Source organism: Eptesicus fuscus, chromosome 11 (genome assembly GCF_027574615.1).
Source record: "Eptesicus fuscus isolate TK198812 chromosome 11, DD_ASM_mEF_20220401, whole genome shotgun sequence".
NCBI classification, from domain to species: Eukaryota; Metazoa; Chordata; class Mammalia; order Chiroptera; family Vespertilionidae; genus Eptesicus; species Eptesicus fuscus.
The window spans coordinates 37,723,172-37,747,182 of record NC_072483.1 but is presented as its reverse complement, the minus strand read 5'-3'; the positions used below and the strand labels follow the sequence as shown (position 1 = coordinate 37,747,182).

General features: G+C 38.6%; 1 protein-coding gene across 1 annotated transcript in view; it reads right to left on the bottom strand.

The window, feature by feature from the left end:
• PKP4 (plakophilin 4) overlaps positions 1-24,011 on the bottom strand; it is a 234,729-nt gene that overhangs the window by 103,366 nt on the left and 107,352 nt on the right. Inside the window, exon 3 of the mRNA XM_054722743.1 lies at positions 1,404-1,516. Coding sequence (XP_054578718.1) covers positions 1,404-1,516 — 113 coding nt within the window. The remainder of the gene's footprint in view (positions 1-1,403; positions 1,517-24,011) is intronic.

The following is a 24,011-nucleotide window of genomic DNA, read 5'->3' as shown; positions in this document are numbered from 1 at the left end:
GGCCTTGCCCTCATAGGTGAGTTAATACAGGCACAAAGGAATAGTTAGAAGAATTCAGATGAAGAGAGATGATTTTCCTGAAGAAACCTGGGAAAGGCTATAAGGAAGCTTTAGCATTTAATTGGGAGCATTGAGAATACATGAGAATCCAACCTGAGATGGGATGAGGGTAATCAAAGTAGACTAATTATCATTCCAACCAGAGCTCACTAAAAGAATAAACCCACCTTACTCACAACCTTTAAAATTCCACAACAGGCTCCTCTCCTGCTGCCTGGCCTCTCTTCATTCTGACCCACACACTACACTATTAGGATAACTGCCGCCAACAACAAACAACCACAACCACAGCAACAGCAACTTCCAATAGAACTCTGCTACAAACCTAAGTGAGGTGAAAAGCTTAGACCCCGGTTCCTAGTTCCCCACAATCAAATGCCAGCTTTACCTTTCCAACTTCGCAAATCACTGGGTCCTTTTAGGACACACCCTAGACACTACTAAGCAACTGGATGCTTCAATACAACAACAGTGGGAAAGCGTATATATCTTTGTGCATGCATTCCGCCTCTCTGGTCAGCCCAACTCCTGTTTCTGTCGGACCCATTCATTCAGCCACCATTCGCTGACTGAGCCCCAGCAACCACCCAGACACACACACTACCGACAATTTTATTAACAAACCTATGGATTTAGTTAATTCAACTATGTAACCTTAAAGTTATTTAATATTTTAAAACTTAAAGTGCAGAAAACAATCCAATAGCCATGCACATATCAATTTAACACATGTTAATATTTTGTCATGTTTGCTCCAAATGGTCATTTTAATAAAGCTTAATTCCTGATAGCTTCCTCCTCCCTTACTTCCTAGAGGTACCACTGTCTTAAACTGGTGTCATTCCAAAATATTTTTACTTTTACTAGTAATGCATACATTCATAAATAATAGCAAACATTGTTTAAATATTATGCAATATTGTAATATATTAAAGACATTTTCGAAAGCTAACTAAATGTTATCATTTTAAAATATTTCCCAATTTAAAAAAAATCAATACCAGGCTTCCAGAGCTAGTTAGCTTTACCAATAATTCGCACTTAATTGTGAAAAGCATCCATTAACTGTATCTACACATGAGAAATCAAATTTCTAAATGTAGCATCATAGCTTTTGCTACTAAAGCTTCCCAACGTCGTATAAAACATATCAAGCACAGGACTGAAGTATAATCAATACTGCAGAGGCTCCTCAAAATTAGAATAAATTGACATTTTTGGTGTCAAATTCAGGAAGGAATTCATAGTGACAACACTAACAGAATCATTTGCTGCACCCAGGACAACTTAATAAGACATGTGACTTGAAGGTGTGGAGAAAACTTGAGCCTTCGGCCCTGTACCTGGTGCTGGCGATGCTTGGTGACTCTGCTCCAAGCCTACATCTTTCTAGCTGACTGGCAACAATCTGCCTTTCCACCTCCAGTTCTCGGGTGAGTCGCTGAAACTGAAGCTCCTGTGATTCAAGAAAATAAAAGGCACATAAGGGATTGAGATTTGCTGCTCAGGCAGATATATGAATTAAAGTATGTCATATGTCACAGGAAACAAAGGAACATCCATTACGTAACACTATACTATGGCTTTGTGAAATTAGCATTTTTGATGGAATTGTGAGCCTAATAAGCTACTGATCTGTAGCTTTTTCAAACTTAAAGGCACTAGAATATTAGCCTTTGTTTGGGATCAAAAACACGTAGATATTTTTCTTTTTTTCTTTTTTGGGTGCTCACAGAGATCTCAAGCAGCACTTCTACTCCTGTGCTGGATTAAACATCAGGGTTGCAGGGTCCTTACTTGATGTGTCTAAAACCGAGGCTCAGCAACCAGTACAAGCTCTTCATCCTCAATTGCTCATTTTTATATTCCTCATGCTGTATGTTAGCACAGCATTAAAAAACATAAATTCCCATTATAAGAATCACTTTAGCATGTTTGAGAAAAGCCTTTAATTATTAAGGGGGAAAAAAAAAACAACACAAAACAATTCCAGTCCTAGAGAAAAAAGTCTTCCTATATTTCTCTACAATATAAGCAACAAACTTTTTCTATTGCCTACAAATGTATTCATGAGTCACTGCATGCAGGGGATGGAAAAAAAGTCTGAGCAATAATATAGAATTTAAAACTATATTAAAAAGCTGGAAACATTGTCTGAAGAAATCAGGTTCTTCATTCTGTGCTGCATAATGAGGGCAAGGAAGTTCTATTACAGGAGAAAACATTTTAACTTTTTTGGGGTACTTATCTCATGGTTACCTTGACAGAATTTTAATAAATAGAAAGTATGCCATGCTATATATACATAATGCACATCAAATCAAGTATGCTGCAAAGGCTTCAAAGCCACAAATAACATCGCGGGTAACACCTCAAGCTCCCCTGTGACGCATTATCTCCTTATAAGTCTACCCAAAGTAAATGCTGCACGTGTTTGTTGTTTAATTGGACAGTGACTGCTAGTTCAAAATACCAGGCACATAAAGCCTATACTTAGAAACTAATCAGAAAGAGAACGGCCTGAAATATTATTTATGACAATATATGTCAAGTATCTGTTAGCCATGCAAAAATAAAAATTAATTGGAAAGTATATGATTAAGTCCCTTTGGAATCAGGCAAACGTGCAATTACTTGATAGCCCTGGCTTTGCAAATTTTACAAACTCTTCTAAGAATCATTTTTAAGAAACAGTTCCTGAACTCCTCATTGCTTTTTGATCATGAGATTCCTTTCCTAATGAGCCAATTGGTGTGGGTGTATAGAGTGGGGCCTGAATAAATAAGAGCTGGCTCCATAATGCTGTACAATATGAACAGTGGGTAAGTGGGATATTGCCCACCTCTGCCCAACTATTCGTAGTCCTTAATAAATGTCCAGCCATAAAAGACCAGACAGATAATATTGTATAACATTCAACATCAGGCTAAAATAATTGATTTTAAGGACAAATTGTATTGTTTACTTCACATTTAGTCTTTCTTTGTCATTAAACAGTATATTTTTGTGTGACACGCTGCTATCCTTTCAATTATTTGACTTTAATTGTTTATTATGCACCTCTTCCCAGAAGACTGGCTACTTGTATCAAGCTAGGCCAGGCAAGGACTGTTTGTGAATCACAAAATAGTCCTTGAGACATCACATTACTCTGTGTTCTTAGTTCAGTGGCTACTAGAGCACCATCGCCAACCTTTCGGACGTCACGGACCACCAGTGGTCCATGGACCACCAGTTGGCGACGGCTGTACTAGAGAACAAAGGTTAGAGTGTTTTCTACATTTTGGGATGGATAAAAGTTGCCAGAGTTAAGATTAAGGTATGTTTTGTCAAATTAGGACACACAAAAAAAATCCATTTTAATAGATTTTTATCATGTTTGTGGCTGCCTAAGAGCTTTTGAGCATCCTTTCCAGAAAACAGTTGGGGAGTTTCCTGTTTGAAGGAACAAGCTGCAACCAATGTCCACATAATTTCTTCCTTCAGAAGCAAAGACAGGTGAGTCTGGCTTTGCCAAGATGCTAGACCAGGGGTCTTCAAACTTTTTAAACAGGGGGCCAGTTCACTGTCCCTCAGACCGTTGGAGGGCCGGACTATAGTTTAAAAAAAAACTATGAACAAATTCCTATGCACACTGCACATACCTTATTTTGAAGTAAAAAAACAAAACGGCAAAACCCCCGCATGTGGCCCGCGGGCCGTAGTTTGAGGACGCCTGTGCTAGACAGTGACTCAGATGCTCAACCCAAGACTTTGATATAGAAAACACATAAAGGCTCACTTTCTCTTTCACTTCCTTACTACACTCCCTGCAAGAGGTCCCAAGGTCACATTCCTAAAAAGGAAATGACCTTCACTCAAACTACTTCTATGCTTGGTGGCAGTGTTAGTGGCTTCCTTATCTGACCAATTTTGTGGCACAGATTTGGACACTGTTCCTGGAAGCTGAGTCTCAAGACTGTATTCCAGGCTTTGCAACAAATCTGGGAATTCACTAAAACCCACTTCATAAATGCCCCTTTCTGCACAATTAGCCATGTCAGTCTCTGTTTCTTGCAACTAGAGACCGTGATAGACACCATTTACAGTCGTTGAGCTATGTACTTAAGAGAGCCCATGTACCTATGGCATAGCTACATTTTTAAATTTAAAAGATGGGTAATTCCTTTAACATTCATATGGAATGAGTAAAGTCCACAGTATATTCCTATTATTCAATATTAGGGAGCCCATAATATTGAATACCACTGGCTACAATGATCAAAACTATTCTACTCATTATTTGCTCACACATCTCACAAGGAGGATGTCATTAAGGCCTCCAAAAGCAGAACATCAAGAAGCTATGAAGCATGGCTTCTTAACAATTACCTAATACCAGTGAATATTTATGTACAGCTAAAATATGTAAATGCTTTGTTGCACAATTATTAATATTACAACTACAGAATATAAACTGAACGCTCATGTGTGACTGGGACCAAGATGGATAAATAGGATATATAAATATTTGACAACTTTGTGTCCACTGGCTTCTAAGATTGACTGATAAGACAGTACGACAGTCATATAAAAACACATATAATGATTTCCAAGGTTGATCCCAAAACTGGGCATCTGAATTATAAGGGGACCAGAGATTTGCTCTCCTTTGAGAATAGTAGATTAAATAATGTTAGAAGCATGGATTAACAATTTAGAATATGATAATTTCCTCTTAAAATCTGGCAAAAAAGACCATCAACAAGCTTTGATGGAAACTTAAGGCTACTAACCTATAATAATGAAAGCATAATATGCTAATTAGACCAGACATCCTTCTGGATGAAGCCGAGGCTGCGAGGGAAGCCAGGGTCCTGGAGCCTGCCAGAGGCCGGAGGGAAGCCTGGGTCCCGGGTGCCAGAGGGAAGTCGGTGCCAGCAGCCAGGGGAAGGAAGGCCTACTCTTGCATGAATTTCATGCATTGGGCCTCTCATGTGCTATAAAAATAGAGTCAGTTCACATTTGAAAGCTTTTCTTTATTTGTACCTCATGACTTATGTAAATATACTGTTAAATACAGTTTGAGGGTCACGAGAATAGAAGAAAAAGTGTCACTTTCATGACCTTGAATGGCCTTGTATGGTGGACAGAGTTCTAGTTTCTCCACATTCTCAATGACATTGGTTTGTATTTTGGGGCTAAAATTTCTTCTTCTTCTTCTCTTTTCTTTTTTTTTTTTTTTTGGGGGGGGGGGGGCGTAATCTGATTGATACATAATGCTATCTTGTATTTCCCTGACAACCAACATCTTTCACCTTTTCATCTTTTCAATATGTTTATTGGCCATCATAGGTGTAAACTCTCAGAAAGAGACATTTCCCTAGGGCTAGCTCCTGGGTTTGCCCTCATCTTTTCAATATGTTTATTGGCCATCATAGGTGTAAACTCTCAGAAAGAGACATTTCCCTAGGGCTAGCTCCTGGGTTTGCCCTCTTTCTCATCACTCTTGTGTTACCATTGTAGCTCTGTCAAGTTTTAGCTTTCGGTAAGGGATCTTCCACAAGACTCCCCACCTGGGACAGCCCTCCTGTACCTGGCAAACGGCATCCTCAAGATCACCTAGGTTTGGCAGACACTTTCAAGGAGAAAGCCAGGCTTACTAATTATTTAGTTTAGGCTTCTCACTTAAAAAAAAAAAAAAAATGTTTTTATTGATTTTAGAGAGAGGGAAAGGGAGAAGGAGAGAGAGACAGACACATCAATGAGAAAAATCAACACTGATTGCCTGCCTCCTGCACACCCTCCACAGGGGATCCAGCCAGGGCATGCGCCCTGACCTAGAATCGAACTGGTGACCTCTCGGTGCATGGGTCGCTGCCCAACCACTGAGACACACCGGCCAGGCTCTCACTTTCATTTCAGTGTTGGTTTCTGTAAATCCCTTACTTTATTTACAGCTTAGTCTTGCTTTTAAAAAGCCAATTTAAACATTTTCTTTTCCAGGGGGAAAAACTGGTTAAGATAATGTGTAGACTCCCATTTCTGGCAAATGACATCCAACTACATCTGCCTACTTATATCACTCCCATCTAATTACTTCAAATTATTCTGATTCCCTAATTTGGGAGTAGCTACAATAGTTATTACCTCTATGATGACAACAATTAAAAAATAGCAGAAGATGATTTAACTTTGGGTGGTGGGCACAGAGATCTTGTATCATAGAAATATACACTTGAAACCTAGATGATCCTATTTACCAATGTTACCCCAATAAATTTAATTTAAAAAAATATATATAAAAAAAGAAGCAATAGGTAGTCATATCAGGCCATTCCTGATAACACCTCAACTTCCTATCTCTATGTGCACACTAATCCTCAGTTCTCTTTCAGGCTTAGACGAGGGAGTGCCCTCTTGTGAATGGCTAGCTTCTCCAAGCCCCAGGGTCTAGCTTCTCTCTTTAGCGTTTCCTCTCGGTTTAATGAGTCACCAATTTTTCTCATAGAAAAAAAAATTTTGATCTCAAGACTTCTTAATCTGTTTCCCTCCCCTTTGACCTATACTACCTTTTACTAAATATTTTTCTTTTTAAACTGACTCATTTTTAAGACATAGTATCATTCCAGGTATGAAAGTCATTAAAATCATGGTTTTGAATGCGTTATATAATCTTACTAATATAAGTTAAAATACATAATATTTTAAAATGTTCATCTGTGCACCAAAAATCATTTCGTATCAACATGCCTTTCTGGCAGGAAAGCACTGCACTGAGTACTGGCTATGCTGAAAGAAGGAAACCGACACGGTTATCATGTGGTGGATGCTATTAGTAGTTATGTAAGAAAACATTTGTCTTTCAGTCATTGTTGCTTAAGCCCCCTACCCCTGCAATTTCATTTTTCTGCCTTAGTTAACTGAAAGTTTTATATCACTAAAAGATCCTATATAATAAAAGCCTAATATACAAATTGAACAGCATAAAGACAAGTTAGGGGGGGGCGGGGCCGGCGAGCGGCAGTGCCAGGCCAGCCAAGGTGGTGCCAGCAGGCAGAGGGAGGGGATGACAATTGGGGGGGGGGGGGGTGTGCAGTGGAGACTGGTGGCGGCGGGTGATGGGGGTGGGACCAGCCGCTCGCTGGTTGGTGCCATCCCGATTGGCCCGCCGGTCACCTCCCGCAGAGGGAGGCCAGACTGCGGCTTAGGACCGCTCCCCAGTAGGCCTCCTCCTCCTAGGTAGCGGGCCTAAGCATCAGCTGGACATCCCCAGAGGGCTCCCGGACTGCGAGAGGGCGCAGGCCGGGCTGAGGGACGCCCCCAAGTGCACCAGGCCTCTAGTCAGTTATAATGTTAGATTTCTTAAGGTACACAGCATTGTGCAGGGCATGTCCTCATCTCAGGACAAATACACTATAGCATTTTCCCCTTCTTTCCCACATTCAAAAGATGAGTAAATTATGGTCACAATCATATCTTTAAGACTCTTGAACCAGGAATAGGAAACAATTTTTAAAATGAATATTTAAGAGCAATAAAAAATTTTCAAGAACATCCAAAACACCATTCTCTAAACTAGTCTGTTACTAAAATCAAAGCAGCCATTCCAAAGTGTCCTTGAACTTCTCAGCCTTAGGATAACCAGTCGTGTAAAGGTAGGTGGCCAAATGTCCTGACTTTCTATCACAGTGTACTTAGTAACTGATAAATCTTCACTAGGTCTACTTTGCAGACTCTAAATCATTCACAATTAATTTAAAAATGCCAGGCATATGATGTATATCCTTTGTACTGACTAGTTCCCTTTCTTAAAATGAAATTTACACTAAAAAAGGCTGGAACAACTAATATTACCTTCCTCGATTAAAGTGTGTTCTGAAAACACCAATCTGTCCCACAGGAAGAGGTTCTGGGTCATGTAGTTTGGGAAATGCTGCCTAGAAGATTCCAAATCTTGAACTCTTAGGACATTAAAAATCCTGATAAATCTACCAATAGGAAATTAGCTTAAAATTATTCAACCTAGCAATTCTTTTACCCACTTAAACTAAGCACAATTTTCTTTTTCAAGGAACAACTATAAACATATCAAGAAACAATACTGCCTTGCAGAACACAACTTAGGCAATACTGGAAAATCAAGCTCACTTAATGTACTTACAGATGGTTGAACTAAGGGGTACTACAATGCATTCCACATTTAAAATATTTTTAATGCAAGGAGAAACAAAATTTTAATCACTTTTGTCCAAACACTTTCTGAATAGGGCAGAGCACCACGCACCACAAAGGGTTAACTTTCAAATGGAAGTTTAACTGCTGACCTCACACCACTCCCAGGACATCAGTGCATGTTACTAGGATACCTCTGCAGGATTCATGGCTTTTCACTATGCCCACTGCTTCTTATAGTACATTTAGATTTTGCCTGAGATAAAAGAAAAATACAAGGTCCAACTACCAAATTGTTTGCTAGTTAAAATTCTAATAGGAGATGAACAATTTTAAGTTCATTACTGTTTTATCCTACTTCCAAACCACACAGGATTGCACCCGGTTCTAGCTTTATCTTCATTCAGTTTTAATGACGCAGAGAAATAAAGAGCAATGCCTGACAGATGCTCTAAATTTGTATTCTAAAGCTCAGGCTCTTAACTGTAACTTCATCACGAAAGCTCCTTTATTAGGAAATCAAAACAAAGGAAGAGAAGTTTACATTAAAACACACAAGGAAAGCTTTATTACAGCCACATGCGAAATGTCCAAGTAAACAATAAATAAATAAATGCCTGAGCTTTTCCTACAGCACTATGAATGTCTTTTTAAAATATTGTCTACTCAATAGTAACTCAATGCTTTTAGCTCTTCTGTGTCTCAAGAGTTCTCTGACCATCACCTAGGTTCATGTACACTAGTGACATTCCACTAGTCCAAATTCACTATATCTAATCAGATTCAAACCCCGTGTTATCAATGGTTAACTGCTAAGTAACTACTGAGCACACCCTCCTATGTTTTATATCAGGCGTCCTCAAACTACGGCCCGCGGGGCACACGCGGGTGTTTTTGCCGTTTTGTTTTTTTACTTCAAAATAAGATATGTGCAGTGTGCATAGGAATTTGTTCAGTTTTTTTTTAAACTACAGTCCGGCCCTCCAACGGTCTGAGGGACAGTGAACTGGCCCCCTGTTTAAAAAGTTTGAGGACCCCTGTTTTATATTTTCTCACTGCAGTGGTTCTCAAAGTGTGGGCCCCAAGTCACAGCATTACCATCAGCTTGGAACTTCCTTCAATCCAAAGGGATTGGGTCCAGCCACCTGTACTTGCACCCATCCCTCAGGGGTTCTCATTCACACCTCAGTTCCAGAATCACTGTCCTAATGGAACCATCATTCCTTTGACTCAGGATCAAACTGCGTTTCCATCCTTCCATTATTTCCTCCCTTTCCTTATTCGCCATTCCTCACACACTAAACGGTTTCCCAAATTCTGTTACTTTACCTCGCTAACACTGGTTGAATCAATCCATTCACTTCCTCCCCAGTCTTTGCCATTGTTACCCTAATTCAGAGTCACGTTAACTTCAAATTACTGCAATAACCCCTAAATAAGGTTATTTACCTTCCAGATAAATCTGTTGAATACTACCCACCAATAATATCTATCCTTTTTGAGGTTTACTGGGCTCTAGGATCTCTGTTAAGTTCTTTTTATGCATTACTTCATTAACTCTCCAATCAGCTTTCGAGGTGGTAAGGGTTATAACCTTCCAGAGGTCTGACTTTCCGAAAGTCATTCAAAACTGTGATTTGAAATCATATTGCTGGGGGCTAATTCCAGCATGTAATAAATGCAAGAAGTTCATCAAAAGGTTGGTGGAGAAAAGAAGAAGATGGCTGCCGACTGGAAGTCAGGCTAGAAGATAGTGTGTGAGTGAGAGAACGAAAGGAGAGTGTGTGGACATAGGGGAAGTGTCTATTTGTGAGTGAGGGACAGCTATATTCCGAGGGACAGCTATATTCCAAGGGACTGTTGGAGACTGCCGGACCAGGATCCCCTGATCGGGAAGCCTCCACTGCTGCTGAAATCTCTCCCGGAGTGACCGACTATGCCGCAGAGACTGTGCCATCTTGAAGGGGAGAGTGGCTGTGATCAGAAGCCTAGCCTTACCTTCAATCGGGAAGAATCGGATACCTCCCGGGACCCTACAACCACTACACCCAGGGACCAGCAGCTAACCCACAAACACCAGGTCTCAAGCAACGCAAACACGTGGACTCGGATGAGCTCTGCACCATCTCATGGAAAGGTCAGATTTCACCCAGAGAAAGTATCGTGAATACATTTGTGTTCAGTGCCTTGTGTGTTGTGCCTTGTTGTATTGTATTTTGTGCCTTTCAGTCAACACAGGAGAGAGAGCTACATAACCAAACACCTGGAGAGGAGAGATCATGGGGAGACAAAGAAAGAGCCCGCATACGAAAGAAAAGGAGGCATCACCAGAAAAGGAAGTTAACAAAACGGAGGCAAGCAATATGTCAGAGAAAGAATTCAGAGAAATGGTCATAAGGTAGCTGAAAAGGTTGGAAGACAAATTCAACAATATGTGTAAGAACCAAGAGGAAATGAAGAAGAACTAAGAAGAAATGAAAAATGACATCACTGCAATAAAGAATTCAATGGAAAGCATCAACAGTAGAGTAGAAGAAGCAGAGGACCACACCAGTGAGCTACAAGACAAGGTAGGAAAAAATACCCAAGCAGAGCATCATGTAAAACACAAAAACACACACACACACAAAGAAACAACAACAAAAAACTTAAAAAATAGAAGAAGAACTTTGGGACAACATGAAACGAAACAACATCCGCATAATAGGGGTGCCAGAAGGAGAGGAAACTGAGCAAGGAATAGAAAACCTGTTTGAAGAAATAATGACAGAAAACGTCCCTAATATAGGGAAGAAAAAACTCACACAAGTCCCAAGCATCTCAGATTCCCAAACAAAATGAACCCCAAAAGACTGACGCTGAGGCACATTATAATTAAATTGGCAAACACCAACGACAAAGTAAGAATCTTAAAAACTGACAGAGAGACACAGAAAGTTACCTACAAAGGATCCCCCATCAGACTAGCGACTGATTTCTCAACAGAAACACATAAGGCCAGAAGGGAATGGAATGAAATATACAAAGTCATGCAAAGGAAGGGTCTGAATCCAAGAATACTGTACCCAGCAAGGCAATCAATCAAAATTGAGGATGAAAATCAGGAGCTTCACAGACAAAAAAGGACTAAGGGAGTTTATTACCACCAAACCAGCAATGCAAGAAATGCTAATAAAAGGGTAATATGCTAATTAGACCAGGAGACCTTCCAAATGTCTTTCTGTACAAAGCCATGGTGGTGGGGCCGAGGCAGAGGTGGTTAGGGGCGATCAGGTCAGCAGGGGAGGGCAGTTGGGTGGCGATCAGGGTGTCAGGGGAGGGCAGTTGGGGGTGAGCAGGCCGGCGGGGGGGGGGGGGGGGGGGGGGGCACAGTTGGGGGCAAGCAGGCTGGCAGGCAGGTGAGTGGTTAGGAGCCAGCAGTCCCGGATTGCAAGAGGGATGTCCGACTGCTGGTTTAGGCCCGATCCCTGTGGGACATCTCCCGAGGGGTCCCAGATTAGAAAAGGTGCAGGCTGGACAGAGGGACTTTCCGCTCCCGTGCACAAATTTTGTGCATCAGGCCACTAATAATAATAATAATAATAATAATAATAATAATAATATCCTTACCATGTAGGTAAGGAAAATTAGAAAGTCAATGGTACAAAAAAAGGAAGTTCAACTTTTATTTTTAAGTCAGAGAGAGATGTGGAGGCAGAGCTAGTATTAGACGCTGAGTTTCCCAAAATTTTGCTGACTGCTCTTTAAACAAATTAGCTCTCTCAGGATTTCATATTATTTATAATGCTACAGATAAATAAGGTTTTTTTTAAATAATAAATAAGGTGTGAATAATTTCAGTGGTATGTGGCTTATTGCTGTTAATAGACTTATCCTATGACACTGCTCCACCAACCCCCCGCAACTGCTTATACCTGTTTCCACTTGCCATATTCCCTGATCTCTCAGGCATCTTATCCTGCTTATCAGAAACTCAGGAGTTTCCCTGCTTTGGTATGTCATTTTTGAAAACCTGTCTACCAGTCCAAATGTGGTAGGCAGCTAGACAGACAGGAGCAGAGCAAGAACAATAAGCCAGGTACAGAAGGTTACCAGGGCAGAAAACCCTGGGAGCCTAGCAACGGGCAAAACTGGGAAAACAAGGACCTTGCCCGCAGGGTGACCTTTCCTCTCCTTGCATGCAGTTTAGGCCTGATCCTTCACGTAGCTGGTAATGTGGCTCAGAGCCTCCCTTGACCTTTCCTTCCCTGGCAGTTGCTAGTCATGTGGATTAGACCCCTTAGAGGGGGAACGAACAAGGTGCCTGAGAGTAGCCCCTTCGCATTAAGCTACAGGACAATGAGGTTCTGACCCACATCAAATGCATCAGGGCCTCAGTTGCGCTTCAGCTCCAGGCCCAGAAAAGCATCAAAACCAGACAAGCAACACCAGGACTGACATCAGGACCAGCTGCATTGAGTAATGACCCCCTGACCTGGTGTCTAACAGTGAGACCACAATACTGAAAGGACACCTTGGAAGCTGATGAATATTCTACTGAGATCCTTCCCCTGAGACCTTCCTTAAAATCTCCACCATTAAAAGCCTTTAAGACACAGGACGCATCCACCTCTCCCTTCTTGGAGCAGGCCTGCGCCTTTCTCTCCCCTCCCAAGGGACATTACCTCTAGAGCCCATTTCTTCTACTGCTCAATTCTTCTACCTCTGTGACTTTCTAAATATACCGTCTCATACTAGGTGTACCAGTTAATAATGCGTGTAATCAAAGAAAACACGGTAATTTGAAGAGAAACATCAAAAGTGTTTTTATTCAAAGTAATGTCCATCACTAGCTACACATTTTCCCCATCTTTCAGGTAATTTGTGGATACTGTCCCAATAGAACTTTTCTTGTTTTGAGGCAAACCATTCAGAGACCCAATTTTCAACTTCTTCGCACGTTTTGAAGTGCTGCTCAGAAAGTGCATGTGCCATCGATCAGAACAAGTGGTAATCTGAAGGAGCAAGGTCTCGTGAATATGGCGGGTGGGTTAATACTTCTCAGGCAAGATCTTTTAACGTGTCTAACTGTTTTTGAAGTGTGTGATGGTGTGTCATCATGAAGCAAAATTACTTTGCCATGTCTTCAGGCACATTCTGGTCGTTTCATGATCAAAGCGAGGTTCAAATTGATTATTTGTTGTCAGTAGTGATCAGAATTAATGGTTTCACCTGGTTTTAGAAGCTCATAATACACCACACCTTCCTGATCCCACCAAACGCAGAGCATTGTCTTCTTTCCGAAGCGATTTGGCCTTGCAATTGATGTTGATGGTTGACCTGGATCCACCCATGATTTTGTGCATTTGGGATTCTCAAAATAAACCCACTTTTCATCGCCAGTCACAATTCAATGCAAAAAAATACTTTCGTGCTGTTGAAGCAACATTTTACTGATGACTTTTCGGTTTTCCATTTGTCTTTCGTTGAGTTGATGTGGCACCCATTTTCCTTCCTTTAAAATCTTTCCCATTGCTTATAAACGATTGAAAATTGTTTGCTGAGCAATGTTCAATCTTTCTGCAAGTTGTTTTTGAGTTTGACACGCATCTTCATCCAATAATGCTTGTAAATGTTGTTCTTCAAACTTTTTCGGTTGACCTGGACGTTCTTTGTCTTTCACATCTAAATCATCACTTTTAAAGCGTTTAAACCAGCATTCACAAGTATCTTGAGATGAAGCATGTTCACCATAAGCTTCCTGAAGTATATGATAAATTTTCTTCAATATAAAGTAATGAATTAAAACTTCCCACAAATGCTCTTTTTCTGGCACGAAAATGGACATTTTTAAGCGTAAAAATATCTATGATGTTAACATCTTCAGAAAATTTGACATAGGAAGTTTTGAAGCTTGCTGTCAATACAACAAAATAGCATACATATCAAATCGCATATATATCAACATACGTTTAACTCCATCTATTGAAAAAAATCTGCATCATTAACTGGTACACATAGTAGTTTGAGTCTCACCTCTAAATTCTTTCCTAGCCAGAACTCAAGTACTGAGGTTACGGAACCAAGGTCAGGTCTGACCCCACAGTTCTAACACCTGGTGGTGGTCTCACCACTGCCAACACAATGACATTTTAAATTGTTGAACTAACGATGCCTTCTCTTATTTTCATTTAACCTTTCTTTCATTAAGTAGAAAGTGTGCATGTAGATTCATCACATTTATGTGCTATGTATGTGATGAATATATGTACATTAATATAAATAATTCTAGTTGTTTGCTATTAGATGAGATTTTACTAATTATATTTATTTAAAGAAGTCCTAGTAGTCAAATAAATATTGAGGAAAAGATTTACTACATAAAAAACAGAGGCTTGAAGACAGTGTCCATTGTAGGAGTCAATAACAACTACGGCTGTCATTTTACAACAAGGTAGTTGCTCGGTAGAATTAATGTCAAAACACAAGAAGATTTTCTTTAAAATATCTTAAATATTTGATTAGCCACTATTTTAAAATTCATTAAGAAATTATAAAAAATAATGGTGGCTTAATATTAACAATTTATCTGGTTTTCCAGTACATACATATTTCAAAATTAGTAAGACCAACAATGCATATCACCTAATGTGCTTATTTGGGAGTTAATTGACTGCACAGATTATAATAATGCATATAAATTATTATTTCCTGGAATGGAAAACTAAGATGAATAAATGACCAATCTCCCCCTTCCTCTATGTAGACTAGTTCTTGCAAACAGGCAAAAAATGTAAAAATGATAAGGAAAACAAAAACAAGGCTAAGTTTAATCTTCCTCAGTAGGTCTAATAAACAGCACTAGGAAATAAGAGGCTAATTTCTTAAATGATAAAGGTTTGGTTAGTAATTCAATGAAATGTAAGGAGAAAAGAAAACAAATACCATCTTTTCTTATACTCATAAAATTACTGCTTACTTCTACAGTTGTTTTTCTGTTTTTGCAGATATTTTATAGCTAAAGTGCATGGGGTGGAGAGGGTGGTATTACTGGAATTACAATGCACCCCTGGTAAGTTGTACCTTAGACACTTAAATGGTTCCTTGTGAAGACTTGTTATCTGGCTCAAGAGGTATAAGAGGTTTTCAATTTTGTCCTCTTAATTTTTTAATTTTACATTTTATCTGTATGGTTTTACTAACTTAACCATTCCTTTTTAAATAAACCTCCAGATTGACCTGGGATTCTTGAGAAATAAGGGTAAGAAAATCCACTGTATTATTGATAAACATAGGGCATGTCTAACCTGCAAAAGGCATTAAAGCCTTAGGACAGAACTGGAGCTAGCTAAAGGCTGAGTCCAGCCTCAGTGTTTGCATCCAGACTCACGTCCATCCAGTCTGCAGGTCCACAACTGCTGCTATATTTAATATCCCTGTTTTTCTCTGAGTCTGCTTTCTCCCCTAACACCCAGCTGTCTCCACTGGTTAGCTATATATCAAAGCAATTTTAATTTACTCTTTGTTACCCTTATTTAATAGCTGTGTTTTCCCTACTTACCTAAAAAAAGCAGACCAACTAAATAATGTTTTTTTGCTTGCGCTAGGCCTATTTAACTCAGTAGGAAAAAAAAAAAAAAAGAAGTTCCAGATTTGAATATATTGTGTTATTTTTGTTTTTTATTGTTCAGACTAATTTACTCATTTGAAGGAATCTTTAAATCACCACATTTGGAATTCTTTTTTCTTGCACACAATATATACTTCATGAAGAAATATACCTGCTTATGTTTGGAACAGGTATAATTTGATATCAAATGTCTTACTTTCTTATTTTGTGTTAGGTCATACACTAATAAAAATAGTACCACTGAATGAATACCAGGCACTGTTCATATTTTTTCTCTAATTCTACAAAAGTTCAGTTCAGGTTGCTAATGAGTTGAGCTATCACAGGGTGGGAGAGGCAAAATAAACGACTTGCTCAAGGTCACACCATTATCAAGTGAAGAACAGGAGATGAAATTCTAAATTGTTGCTCTTTCCATTACAGGAAGCTAAAAGAAAAAAAAAAAAAAAGCAGGTTGTCTTATTTTCTATTCCTGAAGGTTATATTTAGAATTGTAATTTATATTACTGTTTTAAAACTCTCTTCCTAAATCAAAGAAAGCCCTGAAATGTAATAAGAATTAAAGAACCAGATGCTAGTATATATGGGAACATACTAATTATGACAAAAGTAGAATTTCATTCACGGGAAAAGAACTCATGGCATAATTAGAGAAATAAAGCTAGATTACTACCTCAAACCATGCACACACATATATTCTATAATAAATGGAGAGAAAATCCCAAAATATATAAGATGACCTATATAGGAGAATATTTTTATAACCTTAGGATGATATAGATCTCCTTAAAAAATACAAAAAACCTCAAATCGTAAGGGGTAAAAGATAAACATATCTAACTAAATAAAAATAGAACTTTATATGGAAAGATCATGCAAAGTTAAGTGACAAAAAAGTAAATATGTAACACAGAACACAACAGACATTTTAAATCCCATATAAACAAATTTTTAAAACCACAGTAAAACAGACAAAGGATATGAATAAGCAAAGTCATCTAAGATGAAATGTAAATGCTAATCAAAATATCAGAACAAAACTGCTCAATTTCACTCATAAGGAGAAAAAAATCAACAATGACATGCCATTTTTCATCACATGAGCAAATATTTTAAAAGTGATCACATCCAAGTTTGGGGAGGAGACAGGGAAAAGGGAACATACTGTTCATGTGAGTGTAATCTGTTATAAACCTCTGGGAAAACAATCTGGTAACATCTACTAACATTAAAAATACCTATTCCCCATAACTTGTAATTCTTCTTTTGGATATCTACACAAATAAAAGCAACAGTATATATAAAATATTAGTTGCAGCATTATAAAACAATTTGAATAATATCTATCTAACATGGCAATATTTCAACAAACTAAGGACTCTCCATACCACATGTACAATTTAAGAACTGTGTAGATATTAAAAAGAATGAACTGGGCCTTTATCTGTTGCCTCAGAAGGACCATTATATGTAATTAAGTGAAAAAGCCAGTTGAAGAGCTGAGTGAAACACAACAAAATAATGAAATTTAACAAACAAACGAAGATCAATATGGGTTTGAGCATGGAGAAAACAGACAGGAACATAGCAGATCAGAAAGATTGGTTACCACAGGAGGGTGGGATCAAGAAAGGGATGGAGATATTATTTACACTTTTATATTATCTCTTCATATTTTCACTTTTTATAAGCATATTATTTTTTAAATTAAAATTAATTCAGAAGAAACAAAAGAAAAAAAGGGCTAAGGAAATAAAATATTGTTTAAGTGCTACCACGGCAGATCCTGCTAAGGAAACAGTCTGGTTGCTGGAAAATGGTATTCTGATTGACAGGAGAATTGGTATTTTTGCTTTTTTGAAGCTATTAAAGTACTAGAAGTGCCCTTCTAGTAGTTGCTAGATGGGGTGCTGCCTGATTCAAGAATCACCTAATCAACCCAATTAGATCTTCCAAAAAGTAAATAAATAAATAAAGTACTTTAAAGGGATTCAATAACATTCTAATGACCTGCAAAGACCCATTCTAACAATGAGTAACAGCCCTTAGCAGATTTCAAGTACACAGCATTCCTAAGGGTCTGGAGAAAAGGTGCTGTGGAATATAAATTGGTGTAAACTGAGAGAGCAATTTAACAATATCCGCCCCTCCCCCCCAATTAACCCAATTAAATATGTAGCTACCCATGAGCCCATCAGTTCTAATGTTGAGACTTCGGATATACTTGGAAAAGTACACAAAACCAACCCATCCAATTGACATCCATCAATGAGGAACCAGTTAAATAAATATATTACATACATTTATATAATAAAACTCTATGCAAATGCTAGAAAGGATTGAAGTAAATACACATACACTGATGTATAATAATCTCTAAGAAAGATTACTCAGGAAAATAGAACAAGATAGTTATTTTTAAAAAGACATATGTTGGAGCATGCAGAAAACTGTTTCCTTGAGGTATGTTCCAAAAACTTAATTTCAGAGAAAGGATAAATAGTTGGGGAAAGGGACTAGACATTTGTTGGGTAGCTTCCTTCTATTTTACACATTTTAGGTGAATATTTAATTTCTTTTACCGTGAGTATTCATTATTAATTTTTGTAAACAAAATAGTTATTTATTCATGTAAAACCACACGAAACCCTATTTTTTTTTTTTTTTTTACTATTAACTAAATGTTCCAATTCTAACCTATTAAAGGAAAAGTTGTAAGAATTAGTTTTTTGAAGGGCATGAAAAACCTGACAATAGTAATAAATATCTCATTTGAAAATATATGCTGTATAATGAGCCAATTGATTTAATGGATTCTACTGCATTGTACATATTTATTGAAACTTTGCAGGATTTTTTAATAAAGAATCGGTATTTTTTCGAAATGTGCTTTACAGGTGGTTATATAGTTTTAATTTCCTTCCATAAACTGCTAAGAAGGAACTTCTGCTCATGCAACATAAAATCAAATCAACATAATCTTTGTTACAAATTCTATATATCAACATACTTTTGGAAATAAAACATGGAAGAGGACCCTTACCCTTAATTTTGAATTTTAAATAAAGGCAGGGCCGAATCACTTAGATACTATGTATTAGATAGTAAATTTTTCATTTCATAAGCTAATATTAGTTTGAAGAGAGTAGTAATTTATTGTGTCATATAATTTTGATTAAGTATTCAAAGTAGAAATGATATTTAAAATCATAGATGATTATTTATATGTACTAGAGGCCCAGTGCACGAATTTGTGCACAGATAGGGTCTGGCCAGACTGGCCTAGATCAGGGCCAGACCTGTGGGGAGGAGGAGACGGTGGGAAGTTGGCCGGCAGCCCGCCCTCTATTGTGGTGGGATAGGCGGATCAGGGGTGAGGCCGGCCAGAGGGCGGGGCCATGGGAGGTTGGCCAGCTGGCCCCATCCCTGATCAGATAGTTTGCTGGCTGAAGTGGGCGTCATAGTGACCGCTTATTCCGGTAGTTAGGTCGTTCCAGTCGCTGGCTTTTTATAAAAAAAATATATATAAGTATATATACTTATATATGTATTTTTGTGGGAAAATATATATAACATCAAATTTACCATTTTAACAATTTTTAAGTGTACAGTTCAGAGACAGTAAGTACACTCACACTATTGTGCAACCATCTCCACCATTTATCTCTGCAACCTCATCTTCTCAAATCAAAATGTCATACACATTAAATAAGATTTCCCAATTTCTCCCTCCACCAAGCCCCTAGTAACCACCAATTTATTTTCTGTCTCTATGAATTTGACCACTCTAGGTACCTCATATGAGTTGAATCATACAATTTGTCTTTTTGTAACTGTCTTATTTTCAGTTAGCATAATGTTTTAAAGTTTCATCTATATTGTAGCATGTGTCAGAATTTCCTTCCTTTTTAAGACTGAATAATATTCCATTGCATTTATATACCACAACTTGTTTATACATTCATCCATCAATGATTACTTAAGAGTTGCTTCAATATATTTTTTAAAAACCCAATATTATGTATCAAACTTAAGCCAAATTCTCCAACAAAACATATCCTGAAAATATTTATATTTTCTTCTCTAATAGCTTCTTCTCCTGTTAAAAATACTAAGAAATTTTCACCAAAATCAGTAGTGAAAGGTCTTATCTACAAGGATGAAACCAGAATTATGACTTTCCCTTCAGCAATTTAAACGATTGACTTAATGATTTATTCATTTGTTTAAACTATTATGTGCCAGACACTGTGGTGGGCAGAAATGAAGTGAGAGAAAGAGAGAGAAGGGTAGGTGGAGAAGAGAGAAAGAGAGAGAGGAGAGAGAGAGAAGGAACACATGAGCTCCACAATCAGATCCAGGAAGTCTGTGTGGGGGGTCCCAGAAGCAGAGTGATCTATATCTTACATGAAATTTTTCCTCAAGACAATGGGGAATTGAATTAAAACATTCAAGCTTAAATATAAAGATAAATCCCCATCTTAAAATGCCAAATAAACTTAGGTTAAGCAGAAAGTTTAGGAACATGAAGAGCTGAGTGGTGCTGATGAGACCTTATGCAGTGGTCGGCAAACTCATTAGTCAACAGAGCCAAGTATCAACAGTACAACTATTGAAATTTCTTTTGAGAGCCAAATTTTTTAACTTAATCTTCTTCTAACGCCACTTCTTCAAAACAGACTCTCCCAGGCCGTGGTATTTTGTGGAAGAGCCACACTCAAGGGGCCAAAGAGCCGCATGTGGCTCGCGAGCCGCAGTTTGCCGACCACGGCCCTATCGTTTGGCATCTATTTCCTATTTGTCTGGTACAACAAGGCAAACACCATCTGGCTCACTAGTTGTTGAGTCTCTAAGGTGTGGGAGCTTGAATGAACTTTCAAGTCTCATAAAAACTTCTAATCACAGGTTTTTGTTCTAATATCCTAGAGAGGGTGTTGGCAAACTTTTTCTAAAAAGGGCTGGATAGTAAATATTTGGGGCTTTGTAGATGATAAGATAGGTCTTTGTCATAACCAGCTACCTTGGCCTTGGTAGTGTGAAAGCAGTTGTAGACAGCAACATAAATGAACGTGCGTAGCTGTGTACAACCAGATTTTATATATGAACATTGAAATTTGAATTTCATCTAATTTTCAGGTGTCATGAAATAGTTGTCTTCTGATTATTTTTAAACCATTAAAAATATAAAACAAATATTCTTACCTTGCAGGCTGTAAAAAAACAGGCAGAGGGCCAGATTTGGTCTGTGGGCCAGAGTTTGCTGACCCAGATCCTCGAATTTAAAAACTTATAAGCCTCTTTTAAAGGCATATGATTTGAGGAACAACAGAACAAAGATGGAAGGATTATAGGATTTGGGGTCCAACCTGGATCTGAATCTAGGCTTTTTCACTTGCTAGTTGCATAATATTGGACAAATCACAGATTCATTTAAAGAATTATAATGATACTGGTAGTATTAGCTATTATCTATTAGGTGCTGACTATAAGCCAGATAACTATATAACACTTTCTATGCATATCATAAATGGTGATTACAACCAATACCCAGTGAATGACTTCTATGTGCTAAGCACCCCTTATTTAATTTCTATAACCACTCCATGAGACATGTATTATTATTCTCATTTTTGAGAGGTTGATCATGAGTGTCCAAGGTCGCACACCTGGAAAATGGTCAACAAGGATGTGAAGTTGGTGCTCTTTATCACTGTCCTCAGCCTCACACCATGACTTATGGAACATGGCAATGAAACTGATTTCAAAGTGACAAGAGGAAGATAATAATATATTTAAAAATATATAAGCCCAAACAATCCATCAAAGGTCACACTGTCTGGTTTGTTATTTTCCTCTGATGTGATTAGCCTCTTCAATTTAATAACTGGGACTCAAAAGCCTTTCTTTGGCATTACCTAAATAAGATGGCACTACTAAATAGTACCCTGATGGTCTCAAACAACTAATAGTTTCTAAAGTTCTAGGGAAGCAGCTGCAGATGGAGAGAATCTAGCTTGCAGTTTTTTAAAGATTATCTTCTCCATAGTTTCCATCCCAATAAACAGTGCCTTCTATGACATTCAGCTCATTTTACAGTGAGACAGCAATGCCTTTACTGGATCTCAAGACTCTTCAGATCACAAAAAAGAACCCATAAATGAGAGTAGAAAAAAAAGAAGAGCCATAGTACTTCATTTATCTATCTGGATTTCTTCATTCTGATTTTTCTATGAGGATTTCTGTTTTTAAACTCATCACTGTTAATATATCTGATTGAGAAAGAAGCTAAACAAGTCCCAGGTGAGACTACACCATAGCAACAGACTTGCCATGAATTCTTTAGGGAGCAGAATTTACAGAAGGTATTTGATTGCCTATTCACACTCTTGATTACAACATACCGAGCTGTTAAACTAAACTGTATGCCATTAGTTATTGAAGGAACTTTAAAAACTAAACTACCCTGTGTGAAGATATTTTCCACACATACATTCATATTGAAATGTGTTTAATTGTATGTAGCCCATTTCCCTTTTATTTATTAAACTAGAGGCCCGGTGCATGAAATTCATGTGTGTGTGTGTGTGTGTGTGTGTGTGTGTGTGTGTGTGTCCCTCAGACGGGCCTGAGCCCTCTCGCAACCCAGTACCCCCCAGGTAGGATCCCTAGGCCTGGCCGACAATCAGGGCCTATCGGGCTTTCCTTCCCTCAGCTGCCAGCAGCTGGCTCCGCCCCCGCGACTGCTTGCCATCTGTGCAGCATTGACCATCCTCCCCTCCCACCGGTTGCCTCCCTCTGCGGGTGACAGGCGTGAGGTGCAATTGCTTGGCTGGTCTGGGCCTCCCTCTGCGGTGCAAACGCTGGCCGGGCCCCGCACACCCACCACAGTGTCGCTGGCGAGTGGCCTGGGCCTCCCTCTGTGGGGTGATTGATCGCGGAATCCCTCCCCGCATTGATCCCCTGCAGGCCTGGTTGCCCCAACTGCTCTCCTGTGCCATCCTGGTCACCCCTAACTGTCCTCCCCTGCAGGCCTGGTCCCCCCCAACTGCCCTCCCCTGCCGACCATCTTGTGACGATGCGAGGGCAGCCATCTTATGACGTCATGCGAGTGCGTGATGCCACCTAGGCTTTTATTATATAGGACAAGAGATACATCTTTAAACTATTTCAGAACTTGTCAATGTCAGTGTAGTAACGTAATAAATGAAGTCCTGCCCTTTATCACAGATGAACATTGAATTCTTATTCTGGCTCATAAATATTTGCTCAATCCTCCATTGTGATTATGACAATACAAACGTACAGTCCTTAGAATTTGATCAGGAGCATTAAAGTGCCTTGAGTTAGATAAACAATACCAAAATAACCAAAGAAAAAGAACCTGAAGTAAAAGCAATCTCACACTTACAGCCTTTACTTGGAGTAGGCCTATTGCTCAGTTGGGATAATATATTGATAACAAAAATAGGCCACAGAGAAAAAAAGTAGTTTATGCCTATGGATTATCACAAAAGTCAACTATCTTACAAATTATGTCATGACCAAAAGAAAGACTAGGTGAGGATACAGATGGCGGGGGGGTGGGGGGGGGGAGGATCTATCACAACCATCAGAAAATCAGCTCAAGGCAAATCCAGATGAGTGTGAATTATTGCCATCAATCTTCATGTCCAAATATTTGGCTGTAAATTGTGCTGAAGACAGAACAGAACATTTCACAAATATTCAAATGAAAGGACAGAAGAGCATTCATGAAGAGTTATTTTTATTTCTATTATTTATGCTATTAGAGATAGCCAATGGTGTGGATCTAATCCAAATTATTTACATTTGGTTTGTAATGCATGATATGATGTGTCTATAGCAGATTTGCCTTTCTAATTACGTTTTGCTCTATTGTTAAAATCAGTTTACATGTCCTTAATAAACACCTCCTATATGGAAAAAGTGGTGTCCCAGAAGTCTGCAGGGCAGAACAGCTAGCTCACAATTACAAATCCACCAGACAGGCTCCACAGAAGAAAAAGTAACTGAGTAATCTTAAACCATGATTACTTTATAAGCACTTAAAGTTTATATAAGATTGGCAAACGTCACTTCTTTCTTTTCTCCCATTTTTGCTGATGTTATATAAGTATATTTGGCCTTCTTAGGAGATTGAGAAGCTCCTGGAACTACCTAGAGCAAA